At 38.1% G+C, this 20,204-nt stretch overlaps 1 protein-coding gene across 2 annotated transcripts in view; it reads right to left on the bottom strand.

Annotated features, from left to right (window-relative positions):
- Window positions 1-20,204, bottom strand: part of ZFAND3 (zinc finger AN1-type containing 3) — a 116,610-nt gene that overhangs the window by 15,009 nt on the left and 81,397 nt on the right. For both annotated transcript variants that reach the window (XM_085320594.1, XM_085320586.1), the window contains exon 6: window positions 8,367-8,537. In XM_085320594.1, coding sequence (XP_085176720.1) covers window positions 8,367-8,537 — 171 coding nt within the window. The remainder of the gene's footprint in view (window positions 1-8,366; window positions 8,538-20,204) is intronic.

The raw sequence follows: 20,204 nt of genomic DNA, 5'->3' as shown, positions 1-20,204 counted from the left end.
TAATTTGGTGAGTGTCAATTACCAACCAGCAGACTTAAGCAAGGTGGTATTTTAAGATATAAGATATTTTGTAACAAATAAAACGCCACCTGGATTTCACTGTTGCTCTACAGGGACAGGATAAAATGTTTCCAACAATTTTATTCACTATTCACACCTTAAGGTCAGCTTTCCTTTGAGCTGCTTTCTTTAAATGACAATTTTTCAGTTTTGTAATTGCTTTCCCAAGAATAAATTCTCTTGGGATCACTGTTTATGTACAGAAGGAGGTGGTGCACCGATATCTGTGTAGAAACTAAAATGAAAACTTGACATGCATTTTTTGGACATTTATTTTTAGAAAGGTATTTTAAGTAAGTCTTTCTTTTTCTTCCCCCCTTTTTTTAAATTAATCTACCAGAGTACCTCTGCTTCTGTCAATGACTCCCTTCATCTATATGCTACACATTTAAAATTTTCTGTCCTATTGCCTCTAAATTTTCTCTTTTCAAATCAGTTTAATTAAACATCTTGTGACATATTTTCCCCTTCTAGACAAGCAGCATTAAGATTACTGACGTGTTTAGTCTGTTGCTTCACCTCCCTCTCTTGTACTCTTTTACAGTCCAGCTTTCACAGTCCAGCTCCTTCATCTCTTTCTTTCATTTTTCTGTATGAATGAATTTGTTATTCTGGTCAGCCATACTACACAAGCTGTACACCTTATACTGCTATGGCCTCTATTTTCTTTTCTTCCTGTCTTCTCCTCTAATCTAAGCACAGAATCTTCAGTATTCGTAAGCACTAGCTGTATGGGAAACAAGCCACACAGTAGTCGGGTTCAAAGTGAGTTAGGAGCTATTCAAGCATCTCCTGATTTGCTCTCTTGCTAAGTCATAGCTGCGCCAAGCCTCTTGCTATTAAGCATGTTAGAACTAAAACCTTTTTAGCAAGGCAATTTTGTCCACTTTGATCACATCTTGATGAGACTTTTCACCAACTTTTAATAAAAATTTAACATGAAACTTCTCCAATTTTCATTGAACTCGCATTCTGCACCATCTCTGACAGGCATAGCATGTTGCTTGCTGATGGAGACTACAGTTTGGATCCTCTTTCTACAGAGGTCTTTTAGAGGTAGCTTCGAAATCTCAACCATGTGAGCAGTGGACAGTAATCTCCCACATGGATCAACATGCTGTTCTTCTTGAGAAACATTCAGGGTCCAAACTACTTCCCTTGCTAATTAGTCAGGAACTATATAGGCCAAGCAAAGTTACACGTGACCACTATGAAGGAACAGCCTGTGGTGTGCTACAGCAAGGTGCTCTTACCCTCATCCTATTCCACACGCTTAGCACAGAGGGGCAAAACGCTGGCTACCTGGAAGTGTTGTACTCCAGTTTCCTGCCTCAAAATCTTACCACTCTTCAGGCCACTTGTGAATACACATCCCCTTAATCCAGAGGCAGCCAAATGTCACAATTTGTCAACACCTCACAAACAACTTGTACTTGAACAACAAAACACAGTTTGCAATCAGCTGCGTTTGAGACTAGTAGTCATTGCAGAGTCTCTATCAAGAATAGCAAAGAATACATAACTCTTTGAGTCTGTTTATATTCTGGGAAGTTATAACCTTGTTGTGACACAATCTAGGCCAATAGATTTTCTGTCCACACAAGCAAGAAATACCACTAACAATTGTTTTAGGAGACTGCCTCACAACTGTGCTTAGCCACAATTATTGTTTATATAGCCAGCCAGGCCTTACTGGAAGGTTTTTAACAGCCTCCCTTCTCATTAAGCACCTGCTCTGGCCAGACAATACAAAAATCTCCTGCGATTCCTGTCTGAGACGTGCAGAAACATAAGCAAAGCATCTCTAAGGCGCTGCTACTGGAAGCTAAAATGGTGCTTAGCCCCCAGGGCTCACTATCTTGGCCACTGCCTTGATTGCTAAGAGGATACGAGTAAAACCAATTCTGGCTAGGTGGAAGCTGAGCTACAGACGTGTCCCTATTAGGATGTGGCCTACAAATAGCAAATTATTCTGCACAAAGCACCTGAAGAGCTGGCACACTGCAGTGTTTTTTTTCCTCTAATTGATGACTAGGATTGGATCTGACATGAGATGTGAAATTCCATTACTGATCTCCTACAACCTCCTTGTATGTCTCATGTAAAAGATTTCGATACAAGAAGTTCATTCTTTGCATACCACTTCCAGGAGTTAATGTATTTCCAACACTGTTAAAGACCACTACAGGCTTTTATATCTTGGCTTTACAAATGAAGTGATGCCAGAATTATTTTGCTGTAAAATACTGAGCTTCTGCCATAAAATTAAGCAATACTTTCTATGCAAATAATTTCTATGCCTTAGAAATCTACAACTCAGTATCTTTAAAAAAGGTGTAGAACTTCCTTTAAGAATGATACACATCCATGTCAAATAATTAAGGCCCCCAAAACTGGTATTATAGATTTCAAATGATCAACCTGCCTTTCCCAAAAAACATTTCTAGAAATCTCTGGATTATATTGCTACTTTTACTGCTTTGTGTGGACAGTTTTAAAGCAAGTTTGTTCTTGTCACCTGCTTATCACAATACTGACATGACAATTTTCTGATCAAGGATGAGCTAAGTGCTTGACTCCCTCATGATACAATTCCTTACTAAATCCAGTATTAAATAAATACATTATTTCAATGTAATCAATATCCATCATATCCACTAAACTAATGAACGGTCAACCCAGAATTAGAGAAAATAACTGTCTGAAACTGTGCCTAGTGTAATTGGCATCTGAAAATGTTCCACAGGAAGCTAGTATTGTTCTAGTAGTGTTGATTTAAAGGTTATCCTGTCAGAGAAGCACCAAATGAAAATTCATTTTAGAATTTCTCTTCCTCACTGAGGCTTGCAAAGTGCATCAGCAATTAACTATTCCTATCAGTTCTCCCAGCGCGCTGTGTGAAGAGGCTCAGAACTCGTCTTACAAATTGCCCTTTTGAAGATCAAAGGGAAGCTGAATTTGTCTGCGCGCTCTAGATGAGATTGTAATTTAATGGAATTTCCAGAGAAGGCTCGGCGGCACGCTCATTTGACAGCCCCAGGGTACAGGATTCAGGGGAGCTCTGTGACTCTTCCCTTCCGAGTTCCTTCCTTGCTTTTAATTGGCACCTCATTAGAGATTAATGAAAATAACATCCTCTGTTCTTCCTGCTCTAGGCATAGAATGCTACAAAAAGGCCCATCACAATTCATAACACACTCAATTTATATCGCAATGGCTCTTAAGCATTATTTATGAGATGTGAATTTCTTGTCAGCAGTTAATAACTTGTACAGAGTGGAAGCAGAATGAGAAAAAGATCTTGATAGCATCTGTGTACGTGTGTAAAAAATAAACAAATCTTTCTGCAGCTGAAGAACGTGCTAGAGTTTAAAGAATCCCCGCTGAAACTCTCTTCTCAGCAGTATATTGTAAATCTGACTAAGTTTCCAGGGAGCACCAAGGGACTGGGTTCCACAGCCTCCCCGGACCGATGTTACAGAGGCCCGAAGATATCAGGATACTTGTCCTAAGTGAAGAGAGTAAGATCCCCCCCCCATCCACTTTGTAAATGTTGCGCCTTGTGGGACGAGATATAAGGAAATACAGAGCCTGGAAAATACATCTTATTCAAACCTGGAATAACTCTGTAACAAGCGTATAAAGCCCTAGTTACCAATTTCAGTTCATGCTGGGAGTGCGAGGCCACAGAATGCAAACTAATACATTAACTGGCTTTTACAGCCTATCAAAACTACCATTAACTACTGGTATTCATTACTCTAAATACTAGCATCTCAAAACAGTATTATTTTGAGAAGTTGTCTTCCTGAGTACCACATACAGAATGATAAAGAATATGTGGATTTAACAAATCTGTGATGAGTTGCTCAGGTATTTTCACAGTACAGAAACTACTGGCATATGCTGCTAGACAGTTTTTTGATGTCTGAAAAAGTTGGGAGCAATCCAGTGTTCACCTCAGTGCAGGCTGAGAAAGGGCACTGCATACCAAGCTCATTCGAATGCTTACTGCATGCCTGATAAGAACAGGAGGTATTGCACCACACAAGCCTGCTGGAGGCAGGATACCCAAATTTACAAACAGGAACTAATCAAACATTACAAATTCTACCTCTAACATGAATTTAAGACCACTCTTCCCTTCTCATCTTGGTAGAGGTGACACAGATGCAAAAGAAAAAGTAAAGAAAAATCTGAGTTTCATTATTAAAATCACATTCTAATAAAGAATAGTGCTCGTATTGAAAAGTTTTCCCTCAAAGGAACTGGTAATCAAAATATAGGTGCTAAATTCAAAGCAAAGGACATGTACATTTAATTGCAGTAAGTAGCAAATGACTTCATGAGACAAAGTACACAGTCATTTTAAGAAAGATTAAGCTGCTTTTAGAGAGTCTACCCCTCATGTCTGTCACGAACCCTGCAATTCTGCAGCTGAGGCCAACAATTCTATTAGTAAACCTGCTTTCTTGTGGAGGACTTACTTTTTACATGCATCCATTCCAAAACCTAGATGTTATTTATTTTTTGTGATACTGGAGTTTTGTGGTGAACTGTGTTTTAAAAGCTGCTAATCTGATTACCAACAATTCTTCCTTTCTTTCAGGCTTATTTTTATGTATACTTTACATTTGTAATGATGGAAGATGCACCCAGAAAAGCATTAAAAAAATACTGTGGGAATAGATTTGCTTAAGAAAAGAAGCGTTCTCTTGAACTGATAGCTGACTTTCCAGTAAACCACAAGTCATAGCCTGAGTTAGCCCTTTAGTAGATACATCTTTACTTTCTTAATTTGAATGGACAAAAACAACACGCACAAGCTTATTTTGAAATAAAACTGAAGTGTAAAATTACTGGGAATGGATTAACGGGAGTTTCTTGCACACTCAACATGCAGAAAGGATTCACATCAAAATAACCTTCCATTCAGCCCATTTTAATTCCCTGATGACGATGATGAAGAGAAGATTTGTATGTAATTTGTTGGCTGCTATGTACATAGGTGACACATCTCAGTTACACTGGAGCAATATCTACAGCTATGTCTACTTCGAAACAGTGTCCAATGCATACAAATTCTGTTTTTTACCGACTGTCTCACTAAAATCTCACTAAAAGAGTTACCAGGACTCACCACCTAAAAAGCAGATGGTTTCCAGTACTTTTAAGGCTGGGACAGGAAAATGTGCATTAGCAAACAATGCAGTTATTTCTTCTATGGAGTCTTATAAAGTTAATTTGGATTTTATCACCCAGTGTTTCAGACAAGGCTTTGGTTCATCATAATATTTATATGATTAAGCTTTTTTCCCTGTATCCATGCAACCAACGCACTTCTCCTTCCGAACACTGTGTCTGCCTTTTGTAAAGTACTGTTGTCAAAATTTCTGTAAATGTTTAAAACTGAACTTCTTCCACATTTTCCCTTTGCTTCAGTTAAGGGTTAAGGTGTCAAGAATTCAGTATAATAGTGGTTCAAAGTGCAGTTTCAACAACTTTCTACCTTAACCATTACTTTATAAGAATATGTAAGTTTATTTTATACCAGCTGATACGTCATACTTAAAATTCTTCTTGTTAAACACATCACCTATGTTTTCATTTATGACAAGAAAATAACCTGACCAAATTGGATTTAGAAGGCATTTTAAACATATAAGAATTTTTAACATTTATTATGTCCCATTCTTCCCCCAACCTCTCCAGTACTTTTGATCTGGCTTGTCAATCACGACCTAAAGCAACCTAATTTTACAGATAAACAGGCAAAGTTATTGAGAATGGTTTCTAAGGCAGCTTCTGTAAAAATGACAAAAGCTATGTACTGATGAGTAATAATAAAGTAATTCAGACAATGCAAATCTGAGATAGCCTATGTTGCTCAGTGATAAGGTTTTTCTTGCTTACTTTTAATAATACTAATAAGTAGTAGTGTAGGGTGTGCTTAGTTTCATATCACACAAGTATTTTGTTAAGGTAACACACATTCTGAACATTGTATTATACATTCTGAATATTGTATTAATGAAAGATTATAACTGCATGGATAAACTAAAGATCTACCGTCTTTTTAGCCATGTTGTAAACAAGGGAATAGACTTCAGCCTCCCACTTCTCTCATTAAATGTGTAAAATAAAAATGTTTATTCTAAATTCTTTAGGCTATATAGAATGTAATAGGAAAATTTGCATTTGTGCATTACCTCACTTATTTCTAAGGAAGAAAGTATATTTTGCTTCAACTTCATCTTTCATTAACACATTTTATGAACTTTAAATCTAACAGAGCATTTCCATAATGTAGCATATATCTAGTGGAAACAATTTAAAGAATAATTTCTACAGCATTTGTATTGGAAAAATGTTGAATTATATAACTACTTCAAGGAAGCTTGAGCGGAACCAACTAGCTATATTTGTCATTCAGTTGAGGAAAAAGGAGGCATCTCTTATTTTATAAATTTTAAAAACATTACTAATTAATGGAATGAGTTTTTAAAAGTTACTTTTAACTTCATTGCTCTTACATTGCAATTTTATTCCCCTATTTTGGCATTTAATCTTTTTTTTATTTAAAGTAAAAAAATGCTTACTTCATAGAGAGCTACAGAATGAAAAAAGAAGGAAATATGCATTTTATAAACTGCAGTTGCTATCATCTGAATAGATTTTTTTTTTTTTTGCCAATATAGAATTACAAAGCTAATAGCAAATAAGGTAAAAACATGCTGATACTTTTATCTTAACATTAAGAAGAAATCATTTAGTAGAGGAAAAATTAATGACATAATATAATCAACAAGTCATTTTTCTCTCCTATTCGCCCCAAACTTTTAATACTCTCTTGCTCCCAGTATTAAGAAGGTTTTTCTGTCTAGTTCAGTAAAGTACCTGTAAGCATCCTCATTCATTTGGTATGTGACAAAAGTAGTTCAGGGGCAGGAACTCCTAGCTCTACCATTTTGGTAAAAATCTTGATATTCCAAAGTATCCAGACTCATGATTTCTACAATAAAACTTTCAATGTTATAACTTTTGATATCATAACTTTTGGTGGCTTGATGGATTAATATACGTTAGATCTACGGCAGTGCTCCTGTATTTGAAACTAAGCCTGCCTCACGTTCAAAGAGCTCATGACTGACAGTCCTGTCTGACGGCTGCAATAAGAAGGGGAAGAAAAGAGCAAAGGATAACACGAAATCTTTGCAGCTTTCTATCACTTCTCTTCACTTGACATTGTATATTCAATACAGAATTCCTTAACTGTATGCTTATAACTAGTTTAGCCAGTCCTTTCTCTCCCTATCACTGCACTGAAGGACTCGCCTTCTATAGAGGAAAGTATTTTAAAACAAAGCCCTGCCCGTCACTGCGCAATGTGAAATGCGCCTATTGCCTAAGCAAAACCTTTGGAAATCCTCTCCCTGCTGAGGCGTAATGTAGTAGTGCTATACAGACTTTTCCAAATGTATCAATACAAACATGGTCTAAGAGTGCCTATGCGAGCTTTCAACACATGACTAAATGGTGAAAAAAAGATAAATAGAAAGAATTACTATCTGCAATATTATTGTGTCTAATGAACACGTTATAAACCAGCTGTGAATGCAACTTTCCCATGAAGGAGAGAGCATCTTCTCTTGAATCTAGTCACATTAACTGTTATTCCAGAAAGCCAACTGCATGCAATACGAACCCCCCAATTATCTGTCTGCATGAGGTAACCAAGCTCAATTCAAATAACTGAACAATCAATACTGGATAATTTTAAGCATATAGTGAAGAACAATTCTTCCCCCCCCTCCCATTTAGGTAACATTTTCAGTTAGAGGGTTTTTTAAAACAATAATGTCATATAAGATGCAGAATGGACAGAATGGAAATGCTAACCTATGTTTCTGTAAAGACCTAGGTCTTCCGTTAAAAAAAAACGCAAAAAAAACAAAAAGAACCTTGTCATCTTCGTGTATTTACTGATGTGCTTTGCGTTTCTTCTCCTGCAAAGTGGGCATGATACACACCCACCTTACAGGGACTTCTGAAACTAAATTCATTAACATTTGAGTAATATTTAAGATCTCTTGAGACAAGGCAACGTATCAGGGTTAAAGTTTTAAAGTGGAAATTATACAGACAGGAACTAAATAGGACTTTTTGCCACCAGTGGAAGATACAATTTCTGTTTAAAATATCTTTGAAAGATACAAAACGCAAGTGTTTTCCATACTTCCATCTCTGATACGGATCCAGACACTGCTGCGTTAGAAAGTCAGACGTTCCTGACAAACAGTACTCACCACAGCGACATGATCCCAGTTCCTGCTGTACTAGCTCCAGTTTTGTTTGGCACTGGAAGCATCGGCGTCTACTCTTCTGTTTGGATCGACTGGTTTCTTCAGGTCTGTCATTACTGTCATCCAGTAGCCGTGGCCGTTTCACGGGAGAAGCCTCACTCTCCGACTGTGAATCTGTTGTATTCACAACAAACATTTTAGGAAAAACATTAGAACTTCCTTGCGGAGATATCCCTTTGGGCAGTTTAAATGTATATTGCTTTCAGCTAGGGTTACCTCCAGGCAGCATGATACTTCCAATTTTATCACATATATAGATTAAAAAAAAAAAAAACAATTAAAACAGACATAAAGTAAGGGACCAATTACTTTTGTTCCTTTTAAGATCTCCTTGCGCCTCACAATACTGAATAGAAAATGAATGGTTTATCTTCCCTCCAGCTGTAGTGGGGTTGTATACAGATACATGTAGAGCACACACCATCTTAAAAAAATAGCAGTTTTCATTTGTCATCTCATTTAATTCCTCCTACAAGACTTTGTTTTCTCACCCGACAAAAAGAATGAACTAGGCTTTCTGGTGAAAAACAAATGAAAGCAGGTTCGACCTATTTCCTCCCTGGGTAAAATGGTGATTTTTAAGGCACAGTGTGCAAGCTACATCTGTGATAACTGATAGCGGTACAAGAAAGCACCATACCATGCTTCCCACTCTTTCCACATGGATAACAATTTAAACATAAATTATTATAAAGCAAAATATAAAATAGGCTCAACCTGTAAGTGCATGTGATAAATTCAAAGTATTCAGCCATTTTTTGAAAAAATTAATCACACCACTCTTTACCTTAATAGCTTCATTTATATAAATTTCTGCTTAAAAGAAAATAGCATATGAAAAACATACTTCTCAGAAGATAGAAACTGATAGGTACTGCCTTAAGAAAAAAAAAAAAAAAGTGAATTGGTGATCAGCTTTGGATTTTCCATTGTGGTTAGATGTTGCCAGGAAGATGCTACAGAAAAGTTCAAGATAATGTAACTCTAACACCTTTAACCTGTGAAATGCCCTTGTAAAACAAGTTTCCTTCCTTTAAAAGTTAAAATTAGGGAAAGTGTTTACTTCAAGCAATATGGTGCTTTTACAGTGGAGAATACTTTGACCAGCTCTTTAAAATAGTGCTTGAAATGCGTGCCACGTAATAGAAACTGGTGAGCCTCGTGTCTGTAGGCACATCAAAGGCAGTGGATTTCAGCAGATCTACTTGCGCTGCAATCTTAATCAACTTGGATAGGTTAAAGAGGCATTTTTCTTCCCAAGTCCATGCATAGCTGAATCAAATCTGTATTTCTTTTTAATATAAACTGAGAATGATTTTAAATTCAACTGTACCAGAAATTGAATTGTTTGTATTAGTGTTGCAAGGATGAAGTGCTGAAAGCCACTACTGCAATGAGTCAGCACTCTAGTGTAAAATGGAGACCAAGGCAGGGAAAAAATAAAAGGCAAATATTACTTCAGTTATACCCATTTTAGAAGGACAGGAATCCAACAAATAACAAAATAACCAGGGCTTTTAGCATGATTTAAAGTTTCAATTGCATGGAGTCAAGTGTTTATGGAAAACATGTCTACTTTGTGTTAGCTAACCTGTTTTTTTTAAAGGAAAAGTTTTAAATATTATCTAAAGTTTTAATATTAAGTTATAAATATTTTTCTTAAAGCTAACTGAAGGATATTGAGCAAGTAAGTTGTAATGCTGGAGCTCAAAAATGATCTTCCAGGTAGCACTCTGCAAATTAACCACTGTAGCTAAAACATTTACCCTTTTCTTTGTTATTTCAATGAACTCATCTGATCCACCGCTTATCCATATCATGCCTTACATCCCTACCAAATATCTCATTTAGTTAGGCTAGGAACAACTTCTATCCTCCCCTGCTCCACGTTATGCTCCACTAACTTCTGCTGGTTCCTTGAATTCATTTGAAACTAACCCAGTCATCTTACCTGCATTTCAGATCTTGTCTCAGTGCTTTTCCCGTTGTTGGACTCCACTACTGTAGCCATTACCAATACACAGCTTGCCTCACTTGGGTCTTCTTTCTTTCTTTCATACTGCTCTCTTAAGATACACTGAAAACGTACCTGGCTCTTCAACATGTATGAAGCCCCGACATCTCACATTTTACAGCAAACTGAAATGCTTTCCATGCAGCGTACAGATGACAGAACTATTGCAGCTTAGTTAAAAAAAATTCTGATGTATATCTCAGTACAATCTTCCTTTTGATCCACGTCATAGATTACAACTGACACCTTACAAAATGCGTATATCAGGGCTACAGTAACACTCAACACCTAATGTGCTCCCCCTCTGCACCCCTGGTGGTTACAATAAAGGTGGCCATGGGAGAACCTTGATGAGGAGAAAGTACCACCTCATGAATTAATGCAGTTACTGACTCACTAGTCCTGTCTTAAATTAAACTTCTGCAGAAGATGACCTAATAGAATGATCCTCTGAATAAACTGCAGAGATCTCGAGTCCCACTCCAAGGCAACAATCCTGCCACGCATACGCCGATTTTCAGAGTGCCCAGAACAGCAGGCTAGCCTTGAACGCGCTACAGCGCGCCCGTCCACATGCAACCTGCAGACTGTAGCCCATCAGACTCCGGGTTCAATAAAAATCTATTGCAGTCCACCTCATTGATAAAGATGGGGAAATGCATGACTTTATTTATTTATTCATTAATCAGAAAATAGTTACACTACTATTTCTACCTACCTCCTACACATCTTTGCTTTAGGTACCATAAGCCATTCTGGTACTTCTCAGAAGCAAATTTGGCATTCTATATTAAGCTGATGGAAAACGTAGTTAGTCTGTTTATTATAAAGTCCAAACAAAGAATTCATGTTTATGAGTCAACCATTGCCTGGTAGTTAATGAAGCCATGTGCCACTGAAAGCTCCCCTTAATGAGAAAAATAGCTATCCCAAGTCAGGCTAGTAGTCATCTAATTAAAATATTTAATTATACATTTCCTGTTAAGTAGTAACAACTAGCTGAATATTAACATAAGTTGGCTAATATGATGGAAATGATAGATTAGACATCTAATTTTTAAATGTATACTCTTAAACAGTACTAACACAGAAGTAACTTAGCCTGACTCTCAGGGTCAGTATCAGTTAGCTGACTGCACAATGCCTTGAACATGCAAGTGCAAGTTCCCATTCATTACAAAGTGCACCCACAGTTCACATGCTTACATCGGCTCAAAGACAAGTAAAAGAAGTTAGGAGAAAAATATGAATGAGAAATCAGAACTTCTAGATCATCTCATCTTCTGAAATACTGACACAGTAAGTCTTTCAACAACTGCGATCTAGCAATGGTAAACTTCAGAGATTTGATAGCAAATAGAAATTATTAATTCTTTACTGTCTGGATTGCAGAAAAAAAATTAGACACAGACATATTCATTAGTACAAGGAAAAGTCACAGACACAGGGTGAAGTGGTTTCAGTAGAGGCAAGAGTGAGTTCTGAGTACGAGCTACCAAACAGTCTGGAGTGGCTACAGCAAAGGTGACTCTTTCAGTCAGCAACGGGCTTTTCCTCAGAAGGATCGTTCATGCAATACAAAATACTTTTTGCTTTTATGAAACACATTTTCACTCTAAAATGCATTTTAGCATTGTTCCTACCTAAACCAAAAAAAAAGAAAGGGGGGGGGGGAGTCAGAAAAAAAGAAGAAAGCTTTCCTTTTGCTTGCAGGAATGGAATCAAAAAATCACAAAACTTTTCCAGAAAAACAAAGGAAAACAGCAACAGAGAAATCATCCCCAGAATTTCCACATAAAAATTGCTCAGCCCGAGTGACTCTGCCGTTGCCACTCTCCAATTGCAATTTTAAATCAGAGTGAAGAAGTAAATACAAATCTAATCTATATCTGAGGATGCAGGTTCTTCCAAGTGCAACAGCTCTGTCAAGCTCCCATTTGAACTGACTGAAGGCAGCGATTTAGCAGAGCAAGATTGCAACTGGAGGCTCAACTGGAAGCAAACAGAGCAGCGTTCTTAAAAACAGTTACGTTGCAGACGGAAATTCACGCTTGCTCCTCCCCGTCACTGCTCTTGTCTTCGTTACTCGTGTTCTCCCCTCGTAACTTCCAAGAGAATCGTGGTAGGGCTGTCAGAGCTGAATCCCCGCCTGAATCTGCTGCCACGGGGTTGCTGGCAGGCTGCACACACCCGCACGGCATTGCTGACAACCACCCTGGCTCTCTCACAACGTTTCGGGGAAGGGGTGAGCGAGCCGTAAGCCCAGCAGGGAGAAAGGCGCTGAGAAAACGTAGTGGGGATGAAGGAAGCGATGGGAAGGTAGCAGGAGACAAGGAAGTCTCCTCTCTTGCTGCCTGCTTCCAAGAATGAGATGAACCTGCTTAATCTCTGGTTTGATAACAGCTTTCGAGACACTCAGTCAGATTCCTCCCCCCCATCACGCTGATGGATGGACACACAGTTATGATCTCAGCTGCCTGTGCAAATGTCAGTCAGAGCAATAATTAGCAAATCCTCACCCATCACTGCCATCTTTTCTCCAACCATTTCAAAGGCGCTTGAGCCGTTAAAGCCTCTGCCTGTGAGGAAACTCACACAGTCACAGACAATAACTACGTAACAGCCAATAACTTGAGAAATACTTTGCTGCTTTCTACATTTTTTCCCCATGATTCCATCTTTAGATGAGCGATTACTGAACTCCCCGGCACAGCGACTATGCATTAGGAATTTCATCTGAGATGGAACTGCCTCATTACCTGATCTTCACTATCACATTTACCAGACTCGCTATTTAAAACCATCTCTTCCATTTCAAACGCACCTAAAATTAACACAGTTGTTCCAAAATGGATTTGCTTATTGACTACTAATGAAGGAACAGAAATTCAAGATGGGCATTTTATGATTTGAATCTGGCAACAGCTGTAGGCACTCCGGTTCCTCCCTGATGCTTATACAATACCGTGGAAACGGTTACTTTGAAACTCTGGTATTTACCTTGAGGCAAACACCTCACTCCCTCACGCCAGCAAGATGGCACTGGTGTCAGAAACCTCAGCGGGCCGCTCCAGGAGCGCTCATGCTCACGAGACGTTCCTGTGCTTTGGGAATTCTCCTCGGTTTTTCTTAAAACACTGCAGACGTGTCTCAAAAATTCTTAAGTAGACCCTTTAGCAAGATTTAACCACATATCCTGTTTTCTACCATTACTGCAGTGCCCACTGCATCCCCATTTCACTGAAATGCTTTTTCCATAGGGTTCAAAAGCAAGCGTGATGCAGTAAGACTCACTGCCCTTACCCAACGGGGAGCTGAGAGCGCGCCCAGGGACCCCGGCAGGACTGCCGTCCTGCCGGCCCCTCGCCCCTCAGGATGCCCCAGGGAAATCACTCTGGAAACTACATGTAACACTCAGAGGTTGCATTACAGAAGTTAATCTGTAATGTTAAATTTATGTAAAAAAATGTAAATAGTTAAATTTCTATAGGTTACCAAAACCATGCAACAGTAGTTTTTTCCAACCCCAATAAGTGAATATATATCTATCATATATGCAATACTTCTACCTCGCTGTTTGAGATGTACAATGCGAAGAGCTGCTAGACAGTATTCCAAATGTGAAACATGAACCTTTTGAAGAGACATCTTCCAACTGGATGTGCTTTATACTCTGCTAGCGAAAAATTTGGACGAGTCACACTAGCATGCAAAACAAGGCCTTATTTATTGTATCTGGAGTAGCAGATTATATATATACATATATGTGTATATATGTTTTAAAAGAAGTCTTCATTTGATATGAATGCTAAAAAATGAGATTTGTTTTGTGAGACTTCTTTGGAGCAAAAGTTTCCAGATTCTGCTTTTCTTAAGCAGGAAGAGGGTAGGGAGGAGGAGCAACCTTCCCTCTTTGGAACCAACATTAGGAAAAATACGTCTGTTACAGAGGGTGACTTAGTAATTTTGGTTTTGAACACTAAAAGCAGCAAGTGAAAAAATGAAATTTAGGATGTAAATGGCTTTCAAGGCAAGCAGTACCTCTGAGCTTACCAATAGCATGGCTTAATTTAACCAAAACATGAGCTGGTGCACATGCATGTGTTTGGGGTGGAGGGGGGTGTCAGAGTTGTTCACTGTCAAGCGTTTTTCATTTTGAAAATACCTTTTCTCACTAAGCTGGTAAAGATGAAAGCTACAGAGCATCGCAAGGCTGGCGGCCTTGGCTAACTTGCAGCACAAGTACAGCGCTAGGCCTAAGAGAACGGGCCCCGCGTTAGCACAGGGCTCTGGCTGCGCTAATGCAACTGCCACAGCCCAGCGACTTGAGCTGTACCTGGACAGCCCGAAACTGAGGCAAGGTCCCCCCCTGCACCCGTCACCCCGCAGGCAACAACTGGGCCTGCCGCCGAGGGGCTGCCACCCTGACTGGCAGCAAGAGGCAGCGTGTGTTGCTTGCTCTCAAGCGTCCGTGCTGGCCAACAGGTTGGAGGCAGGGAGGCACTTCCTTACCGTGACCTCAACACAGACACCGACTTGCTCCCTCCAGTACTGAGCTGCCAGTTTTCACAAAAACTCTATGCGAGATTAATGCCCTTGAGACCTCTACACCCTTGTCAAATTTGATTAGAATTATTCAATAGATTCAGAAGATTTACAAGACACAGAGATACTATAGAGGCCTAATTTTCTTAAGAAATCATCTGTCCCTCCTCCAGTAGCTTATATGCATCAACCTATTTTTTTTTTCACTTCTTTGCACCAAACTTTGAAACTTAATATTCTAGTTAGAATTTTATGTGTATGTGCACAGGGATAAAAAAAAGTGCATACATTACTGCTGCTATGTCACTTTAGGGAAACAGAAAAACATGACAGCATAACCATACTTCAGTAACATTTCATTTCAATATAAGAAAAAAAAATACTGTAAGGGAGAATGAACACTAGAAAATGTTGCCCATGGAGGTCATGAAGTCTCCATCCTTGGAGATGCTCAAAATTTGACTGGACACTGTCCCAAGCAACTTGCTTTAGCTAACTCAGCTTTTGAGTAGGGCAGTTGGACAAGATGATCCCCAGAAATCCCTTCAAACCTCCACTGTTCTGTAATTCCACAATCTGTAGATGGGAGAATGACAAAGAAAACTGGTGTACTAGTTCCTTCTTACCTCTGTTACACCCTTTGTTTTGCTCTAAGCTTGTATTGTTGGCATCACCATGAGTGAAAAGGCAAGTGCGCTGCACTGAAATGTAGCTTAATGAGGCTATTAACAACCAGCACTAACAAAATGAAACAGATTAACCCAGTGCCATTATCATGACATGAATGAATTGTAAGTTGAAAATACTATTAGACAAATAGTAGGCTATATACGATACTTCATGCATTTTAGTTAAGTTATAATTAGAAAAGGTGTCTTATAATATTCCTTTCACGTCAAGAAGTTTCATAATTGCTAAATTAATTGTAAAGTGAATTAGTTTGTCATCTCATATTTAGGGACCTGTACCAGAACTGCTTGATATTTAAACTCTTGCATTACTCCTTCCCTCTATGCTCCATGCTCCCCATTTTTACTTATACACCCAACTGATTCAATCACATTTACTGGTATTCAGGCACTGGCACTATGTAATTCCTCTGATGGATTAACAGACCGTTTCAACTAGCTTAGACATTTTATAAAGGCAATGGCCAACCTTAGCTTTGCTGATTGAAAGAATGACCTTGTTTAGTTAAAAAAAAACTCCTCCAGTGGGGCTCGTTTCCTGAATCACACCCACATGAGAAGTCCGTAACCCACAACAGCCGATGAGCTGGTGAAGATGGGAAAGACTGGAGCTAAGCGCTCGGCCTAGTTCCCGTTATCCATCTCTTGTCACAGGGGTAAGCCGCTGAAGAGCTTGTTTAAAAACAGCTGCTGACAGCAAAGTCAAGCACTACCATTAGACTTGGCAGGCACAAGACTGAATGCATGTGGCAACTTAATTGTCAGGGCAATTTATGCAGAGCAGAAGCTCAGTACTGTTCTAAGGATGTTAAGGCAAAATTTTATAGCTGACAAACAGTATCTCAAGCCCCTCATATTCAAAGTATTATAAAGAATGAACCTTGAAAAGGGCAGAAGACAAAGTTACTAGCTTTCTGAAAATGTTTTTACTGTTGTTAACTTGAATTTATTTTCTCATTATTAAATTATGTAATTTAGCGATTTGTTAAAGTAGTTAAAAGATGCATTTACTAAAGTGAGATCATAAACCAGTTTGAAGGAAAAGAAAATCTAGAATTAGAAATAAGTTTGGAAGAGGGACAAAGGCAGATTTGAGTAACAGTTAAAGACTGAGAATAATAATATTACAAGAAGTGGCCTAAATAATTAAAACAGGATTATTAAGTGAAGAAATAGCACACAAATACAGAGCTAAATGGAAAAGCAGAAACATAAGGAAGAAGAAAAAAAGTTAGAACACTAGAATATATATGATGAAAAGGGATAATGGTGAATAATTTTGAAACAGCTGTGAAGGCAAATCGTGAACATCCCAGCCATTCAACGGTATCTGAATACTAATCACTAGTATACAAATATGTATATTTACATATACAAATATGTTTGTACAAACACATACAAACAAGCTTACGTTAGTCTTGACAAAATGGAAAATTCCAAAGCAGTTAGTAATATCCTAGTTGTATTTACACTGACTTTAATGAAAGCCCTCTCATGTGTTGCAAATTTCTCTAGTATTGAAATAACAAGAATTAGATAATGTTATAAATATTACATATCTGCTAGTAAACTCAAGGAGGCATAAATAAGCAATGTTGCTCTCCTCTGAGTTTCTAATAGTAGACTCCAGCTATGCCCTCATCAATCAGACAGCATACAGTATTAGGGAAGGTAATTCTTCAAACTAATAGCCTAAAACCAGCTCTATACAGAAACTATTTGCTCTGTTATTTTTCATTCATATACTGAGTTTTTCTTAGTCCTTCCCTCTCCACATTGGAATAATGAGGGTTTTCCAAGGCTAAGTCACAGATTCAGAAGAGGATTGTAAAGTACTTTTGACTGCTACTAGTAAAAACAAATTTATTCTCAATATTTATCTTTCAAAAAACTGATTTGTCATTAACTGCAAAACCTGAGTGATGCCACTAGCAACAGAAATCTTGCAATGAGACACTGTCATTTCAAGGACTATCTGATTAATGTCAAGAAAACAAAAAGTAAGAGTTCTTGTATTTTGATAAAACTTTTACTGAATGCATTAACAGGAGATTATGAAACCTACAGCCGAACTATGTTCAAACTTCTTGTTTTCAATTCAGGTATTTTTAAATGAAACTTAAAAATTAATTCATACCTCGATTGTGTTACCTTTCTCTAGCAATTTTCTTGAGGGGAAAAAGCAGACTCCCTTTTCATAGCGTACAATTTCTCTATACCTTATTGTTGACTACAGTAAATCAAAAATCAAGCTCATTTACTGGGAAATTGTTACTGTTTTGAAAGGAGATATTTGGGAAGCATCTACACTAATTTAAACTGAAGATCAGATGAACAGATCAGTGAAGCTCAGAGGATGCAGTAGCACCTGCACTGTGTTTTTGTCTTGCATCTAGATTTCTATCAGCCTGCCCCAAGATCTCAGTTTGATTAGTTATTCCTAAAGTTTATGTTCAAAGTAATAATTTGGAACTACGGTAGGAAAAAGAGGTAACTTATTTGCAAAACAATCAGTCAACATACAAGTTTTTAATAAATCCTGTATTTTGTAGTAAGATACACACTTTCCCCTGTGTGTACACACACACACACAACATCAAGCTTTAGGAATCACGTATTTCACACAATCTTACTAAAGAAATGTATCATTAGAGTGATCTTCTCATTAAGGCTCAACAGAAGCAGATTTCCAAGAGACTCTAAAATTACACCCATATATTTTAAGTCCTTCTTGAAAATTAATTTCTAAATGTAAAAATTGTGAAAACTTGTAATTAAAGCTCTCTGATGCTCACTGCAATCAGCAGTACAAAAAGAGATCTTAACCAAGAATTGAGTAAAACCTTTGGGGCACTGCTCCAACATCAGAAAGTGCAGCACCAACAGAATTGTGGAGTGGTTCCTACATTACATACATTTTAATTAAAGACAGTGCCAAAAAAAACCCCACAAAAATAAGTGGCAGTACATTTTTAAGTATGATTCAGGACAGTTACACAGTTATTTAATGATGAACTGGTTAAAAACTCCTCCAGTGCAATAAAACACCTAATTTAAAATGATAAAAAGCAGTATGTGAGTATGTTCATTTGCTGAAGCTCACCACCTTCTCAGGACTTATCATCCTGATCTGGATAGATAATCAAGGTGCTGCTTAACAGCTGCAACACTCTGAGGTAAAATCAACTCAACTCTTCAGGCGGGCAACAGCAGAGTCTCTGACAGATTTCTTTTTTTTTTTTTTTTTTCAGTTGGATATTGGCCATGTTGAAGTTAACGATCAAGTATCCTTTGCTACATTCTCCATATTGTTTTGCTAAGGCACACAAGACAAATTAACCCAACCAGAAGTAAAGCAACCCTCAGCTACCCCACTTCTCTTTCAATACATTTCCAGTATATATCTTTATTACGTTTCAGGAAGAGGGTGCAGGTGGGAAATGGAAGACATGCAACCCTAATTTCTTTGTCCCTGAAATTAATGGAACTGTTACTCAAGAATTGGTACTCAAAAGCTGCCAAGCTTGTTGCTCAGGAGTGGCTTTCTGGCAGTGTGTGTGGGTGGAAAGCTGTTGATGAGACAGAGAATTTAGAGCTGGTGGGAGAGCCCACAGCCAAATAATCTAATACCAAATAATACACCATTAGTAATTGTAGTATATTGAATATTTTCTAATAACAACTATGTATTTGTTGTCAAAAGTCAGTTAACTGATCCCAGAGAGATCTTGATAGCTAAGAAGGCTAATCGTGGCACGAAACCACTAAAGATGAATATTTAAGGTTAATTTGTTTCATTTTACTCAAAAATATACAGCTAGAATAAAATATCTACTCTACTATTTCAACAGATCCAAGGAAAAATACTTTGTCGCAATTCGGTAATACATAGATGTGGTCGGATCTGAACTGTAAAGCATAATGGTCTTTAAAATGTACTTCATATTTGGAACAGACTGAAAATCATCCACCTCATCATAAATAAAAAGTGACCATCTCACCTTTCCGTAAGTCTGCACCGGCTCCTCTCCCCTTCGATATTTCAGGCACGAGCTGCTTTCCTGTACCTTCTAGGACTTACCAGTCCCCCAGCCTCAGTCAGTGCTGTGAGGATTACTGAAGTGAGATTAAATACCTTTAATCTCTCAGACCATACTTGTTCTCTGCTAGTGACACTGAAAAAATTGGGTTGGAAGGGACTTCTGGAGGTCACCTAGTCCAAAAGTAAACTGCATGAGGGATTAATAGACGAACTATAAAGATGCTTGCAAAACCACTCTTTAAAATAAAGCAAGTGAAAGCTAAATTTCAAGATATTCTTTTTTTCTATTGTTTTCTAAAGAGATGGCTTTTGACCCCCACAGAAATGTGCTAGACTCTCTACGACGCATGAATCATAGAATCATAGAAGCAGTAAGGTTGGAAGGGACCTCTGGAGATCATCTAGTCCAACTCCCCTGCTCAGCAGGGAAACAACTGGCCCATACAGGGATTGAAGGCCACGACCTTGGCATTATTAGCACCATGCTCTAA

This window comes from Rhea americana, unplaced genomic scaffold (genome assembly GCF_003343005.1).
Source record: "Rhea americana isolate MKP2758 unplaced genomic scaffold, rheAme1 scaffold_119, whole genome shotgun sequence".
Classification (NCBI taxonomy): Eukaryota; Metazoa; Chordata; class Aves; order Rheiformes; family Rheidae; genus Rhea; species Rhea americana.
This window is presented reverse-complemented; position numbering and strand designations above follow the sequence as displayed.